This window comes from Arctopsyche grandis, chromosome 1, assembly GCF_051622035.1.
Source record: "Arctopsyche grandis isolate Sample6627 chromosome 1, ASM5162203v2, whole genome shotgun sequence".
NCBI lineage: Eukaryota > Metazoa > Arthropoda > Insecta > Trichoptera > Hydropsychidae > Arctopsyche > Arctopsyche grandis.
Window position 1 is genome coordinate 13469879 of NC_135355.1, and position 5962 is coordinate 13475840.

A 5962-nucleotide genomic window follows, 5' to 3' on the forward strand; every position below is an offset into this window, starting at 1 on the left:
GTGCTAAGTATTTTTTTAGTACATAAAATTAAATGTACATATATACGTAAGTTTTTATTTTAAATTATAAACAATGAAAATTTAACAGTAGTTTTACTAACGACATCTATACACATTTTATTATAATTTAAATAAAGAATTCTGTATTTTATTGTTGTTGTTTTTTGTAATATACTTCATATTATAGTTAATAGCATTTAATTTATTTAAAAACCCAAATAGTATGTTTTTATAAATCTTTTCTAAATAATATGAACTTTCTAGTATAATATTCAAACTACTTTTGATAAGTATTGATTTATTTTTTCATTTTATTTATACATAATAAATACATAACTAAACATAAAACAAACTGGTATAAAAATTACTATATAGATCAATTTTAATTTTTGCATATTTAAAATAAAACTAGGCTACTTTGGTTTGACACATTCCATATTAGTATTATTGCACACTTTTAGACAAAAAGTCCCATAAATCTTAATAAATTACTATACTAAGTTTAGTTCTTTTTTATTTTTCATTCTAGAGATCTTAAATTTAAGTCAAAATATTTCATGCTGTTATGACTATAACTGGCGCAACAGCTTCAGGACGATAGGTAGGTCGAAAGTCTTCTCTAAAACTATTTTTGCCGTAAGTAAAATGAACATTTTTAAATCGAAACACTCAATATTTAAAAGTAGCCTACTTGTTTTGAGGTGTATCTCATTCCGTATCCTCCTTGATTCAACAAAGTCCTTATCAGTCTTGTGGAAGCGTCCTTTTGCGCTGGGGAAAGATCGTCCATTCTGATCGGGAAGATTACAGGACTGCCACTCGATTTACTTTTTGCACCGAAATATTGCGAATTGTGTTGTTTGTTTCCATTGTGATGATTTGGAAAATATTTTTGAAAAGAGTTCGTAGAATAGTGGCCTAGTCCTGGAGTTGTAAATGGTTTCTTCTTTGGCCTTTCTTGCTTTGGCGAGCCATAAATTGGTTTTGATGGAATTAGATCCGTTATCGAAATATGGTCAAAATTGTGTTTGGGAAAAGAAGGTGTCACTGATGGTTTATGAACTTCAGTACTAATATCGCCAAAATTTACCGCCAGAGGTTGGAATCCACCTTCAATCTTTGCTGGTTCGGAAAACTTACCTTTTTTAACTTCAGTTGACTGGTGAAACAAAGGATATTTACTAGGACTATTTGCAAACTCATATGATCTCAATTTGCTTAAATCCACTTCATGATAATTGACATTTTCACCTCCAAACTTTGTACTCTTAGTATCACCAAATACGGCTTTCGGCTGGGGGCTTCCAAAATCACTCAATTTTATTGGTTCTAATTCAAAATGAGGTTTGTTGCTATATTCTGGAATGTAACTAGCGAATGTTAGAGGCTTTCTTTCGTCAATAATCTCCTGTTGACGAAAGTTGGGTACTAATTTCAAGTCCCGTCCCAAATTAAAATCAGGTTCTTTTTTTATGATCTTAGTCGCATCGCCACCATATCTTAAATTTTTTAAACTTGGATTAGAAAACATAAGTTTAGACCGGTTTTCATCTAAATCTACTACTTTTTTACTCTGCAAACTGATTTGCTTCTGATTAATTATGGATACTGGAGTTTCGTCAGGCACTGGGTGAACGTTTGGACCTTCAGTTTTCACAACAGCATTAAAACCACGTTTAGGATCGGCTGTGTAATCTACAGATCTTACAGATCCATCTGGTTCTAAAACACTATAGTGACCTGAAATAAATGATATTGTATAAATGTATTCAATAAAATCATAAATAGTAAGAAAAAACTTATTATTAAGTTGTACCTTTTACAATATCACCATCCCTTGATTCCCATTGCGATTTTACATCTCCAGTGTGAAAATCTTTTACACCATAACTAAAAGAATACGATGGATTGTTCTGAAAAGTATAAATATTATTATTTCTATGACATAAATAAATCTTTATGGAAGAACATTATTTTGTACTTAACTACTTCATATGTATGCATGCGCAAAACTTTTACTAATGAGCATTTTCTACCGGAAAATATCAATTTAGCATGCCGTTGTGAGATTCGACAGCTTTTTTTTAATCGCGTGTTTCCGATAAAAATAATTTTACTTCTAAATTTAATGTTCAAATATTATTCCGAATATCAACAACTTTCTTCCATGTCAATCGGCAACTCGGTGACTCTCACTTGAGATCATGACAATCCACACACCTAGTCACTTGCTCAAGCAAATAAGTATATTGGAAATGCGATAATCGCTACCACAGCTATAAACAAGAAAACCAGGCAAAGAAATTGCCTTCGATGACATTTTGTGCAAGAGTGAGTATACGTTCGGATTATTAGCGAGCGATGTGAAAGTAACCCGACTTTACCATATCGATCCAGACCAGTTTATATCAAATATACCATACCTACATACATACATACATACATATATGTATGTATGTATTTAATATATTATTACTTATTAATTGATATATTCATATGTTCGTATTTTTGTAATAATTTCTATATACATACAAAAATAATCACTATACCTACATACATATGTACTATAAGGAGTATAACAGATTCTTATGTACATAACTTAATAAATAGAACTGTTTAATACTTAAATGTTTAATTTTTCAAATTTTATGATACATTTAGGTATGTGCAAGTGCAAAATATGAACTATTCATTAAATTAATATTAAAGAGAAACCAGGGTGAATAAATACATATATGAGATATTTTTCCAAAGATCATGATCGCTGGAAGACTAGACTAACAGCTTTTCTATCGATAGATTTATATGTAAAAGAAAAAAGAAATTCAAGTTTCTCAATCTTGATCTCTATCTTGGTCGAGGCATTGCTTGCGATTGTTGTGTACATTCGAATGTACATATGTATTTACATATATAATATATACATACATACATATATACTATATATGTACATATGTATGTACATACGTATTACTCTTTCACGAAATCCTTCATCTAAGCTTATTTAAAAAACGAAAAATTGATACGGCTCAAAAATAACACAAATATTATATAAACGACTACAAATGAAATAAACTAACAAGTGAATATTAAAAAAAAAATACACATACATATCATATATTTTAAAAGAACAAAAATAACTTACATATTCAGGTGCATACGATTCATGTAAACTATCTGGATATTCAAGAGCAAAAATTGATAAAGGCCACAATAGCAAAATCCAACACTGAAATTTTAAATAAATCGTTTTATTTTAACAAGAGATCAATGCGAAAGTGAAAGAGAAAATATTTATGAACTCTTTAATAAAACAATGGGAATGATTTATCGCAAAATTTCATCAATATATTTAATGCTTATACATAAATAAGATCGCAATAGGTTAGAATGTACTAGGTATATGGAATATATACCATTTAATATTTTTTTGTAATAAACTTGTACATACGTATAAATATGAATATATTTATATGTATGTACATACATATATAGTACATATTAATAGATAATATAGTTATTTAATTTTTAATTTAAAATGTCATATATTGTATGTGTATGTATGTATTTTGTTACCTTAAAACTCAGCATGATAAATACACAAAATGGTCACACAACACACTGAAAATTCAAAAGGGTTTTCACAGGGTACGAATTGATTCAGGGATGACGTGTCAGTTCAATGCCAATGTCATGGTGCTCAATACGCCGTTCAAGACCATGGCATCTATATATAAACAATGTTGTACCACTCTGGTACCGAATGTGTACCACTCTTTACCACCACCATGGACGAATATCGTACGAACTGCCGCGGGCAATTGAGGTTTTCACATATGACGATACACGTGCATATACATATGTACATATACATACATATGTATACTGAGACTCTCAAATGACAGTTCCATTTAATTTAAACCAATTCAAACTGTCTAATCCTCTCGTTGAATGTATGCTTCAATTAAAAAACCGTCACTCGAACAAAACTGGCGAAAACAAAATCTTTCTATCATAGAAATCAATGTCAAGTTTGCTTTATTGTTCATTTTTATTATATTAATGATTACCGGATTTCTGTTGGTCATGTTTTTTATGCTGGCTGATGCGTTAAGTTCTTTCTTTATATGTTTAATAATTGTTTATGGTCAATGTCATGCGGTATCAGGCCGAGATTGACCCCGTTCAACGTGCATTATATTATTCACTCATGCATATGTACGTTCGAATATTTTAGTACCTATGTACAGTCCCTACTCAAAAAATTAGGATCACTTGCGAGTTTTGCGAAATACGCGTTTGTTCTAATCATAACTTCGTTATTTTTAACTTGATGTAAGTTATTATTTCTGTGAGTCGTTACCAAAACACTATCCTTCAAAACTATGTACAAAATACAGTTATCTTGTATATCTGCAAAACAATACAGGCTTAGGTACAAAAATACCCATGCTATACCTGAGTAAGGGTGCGCTTTTGTTTATTGTGCGTCAATGTTTTTAACAATTGAAAAGATCATCCTCAGCTGAGATCTTCTGCTGTCTGGTTGTCTTAAGGGTGAGTAGAGACTTAATGGTTTTTATTTTATAAAATCGATGGATTTAATATTTAATTTTGAATTTTTAAATGAATAATATCGATTTTTTTTAAAACTTCGGAAATGGGTCGCTGCAAGGATATTTCCAATGAAAAAAAGGCTTCAATTGCAGCGTATTTAAAAACGGAGATGTTTTTCAAGCGATAAATCGCCAGAAAAGAGTGTGTTTCATTGCAAACAGTTTTGAGAATTTCTAAGAATATGGAGAGGAATCTCCCCGAAACTACGACTCGCCGCAAGAATTGTGGTAGAAAACGAAAAACCACCCCTAGGATCGACCGCAAAATTATTTCCCAGGCGATGGAACATCGTAACAAATCTGCCCAAGCTTTGAAATTAAGGTTAGAGGAAGAAAATATTGAAATATCGGTGTCGACAGTAAGGAGGCGGTGCTATGAAGCACACCTCAAATGCAGGCGACCACTGAAAAAGCCAAAATTGACACCGAAAATGAAAAAGTCGAGGTTGCAATGGGCCAGAATGCATCGGCACTATACCGTCGAAGATTGGCAAAAGGTATAATGAGTTTATTTTAATAATATATTAAATATTTTTTGTCTGAAATTGATGTATTTTTTTTCATTTTTCGTAGATAATTTTTAGCGACGAATCGAGATTAGAAGCTCTCACGGAAAGCCAAAAATTTGTTCGCCGAAGGCCAGAAGAAAAGTTCAACCCCGACTGTGTTCAAAAAACAGTCAAACACCCACCGGCAACAATGATTTGGTCGTGTATAACCATCAATGGGCCGGGACCAATTTTTTTTGTGGTAGGGACGATGAATGGGATCGGTTACAAAGAAGTACTCCATACGGTTTTCATACCATTTTTTTCTTCCCTTGACTCGTCCGAAGGTCCTTTCACTTTTATGCTAGATGGTGCACCATTTCATCGAGCTCGTTCCGTCATAAATTTCCTAAAATCGCGAAACATACCCATTTTACCCTGGCCTGGTAATTCCCCTGATCTTAATCCTATTGAAAATGTCTGGAGCCTCCTAAAAACCATCGTATATAGTCGTCCCAACCCTACCCTTCAAATATTGAAGGAAAGAATAAAAGCAGCATGGGTATGCGACGAAATAAAATTAATGATTCAAAGTCGCATGCGCAGTATGCCACAACGTATATTAGTCGTTATTAAGGCTAAAGGCGGAAATACGAAATATTGATATGTTTTTTTGTATTTTTTATATGTAAATAAATGTATATATTTGAAAACAAGTGTAAAAAGTTTGTGTTTTAGTATTTTTTTTACCCATTTGCTTAAAAAACTGATAAAACGCAAGTGATCCTAATTTTTTGAGTAGGGACTGTACATATGTATCATATATTATACATATATATGCTCGCACTGGAACATTTG

At 31.7% G+C, this 5962-nt stretch overlaps 1 protein-coding gene across 1 annotated transcript; it reads right to left on the minus strand.

Annotated features, from left to right (window-relative positions):
* Positions 1-284: 284 nt before the first annotated feature.
* On the minus strand, positions 285-3813 carry LOC143908951 (uncharacterized). The gene is made up of 5 exons (XM_077426848.1): positions 3577-3813; positions 3146-3229; positions 1817-1913; positions 692-1740; positions 285-625 (listed from the first exon to the last, which is right to left on the minus strand). The coding sequence occupies exons 1-5, from the start codon at positions 3589-3591 to the stop codon at positions 620-622; spliced, it is 1251 nt and encodes a 416-aa protein (XP_077282974.1). The 5' UTR covers positions 3592-3813; the 3' UTR covers positions 285-619.
* Between the last annotated feature and the right edge of the window lie 2149 nt (positions 3814-5962).

What these genes read in the sequence shown, in the direction of transcription:
- LOC143908951 (XM_077426848.1), bottom strand. An exon ending in AATCGTATGCACCTGAATAT is followed by an intron (nt 1,914 to 3,145) that starts GTAAGTTATTTT and finishes TATACTTTTCAG; the next exon opens with AACAATCCATCGTATTCTTT. An exon ending in GGATGGTGATATTGTAAAAG is followed by an intron (nt 1,741 to 1,816) that starts GTACAACTTAAT and finishes CATTTATTTCAG; the next exon opens with GTCACTATAGTGTTTTAGAA.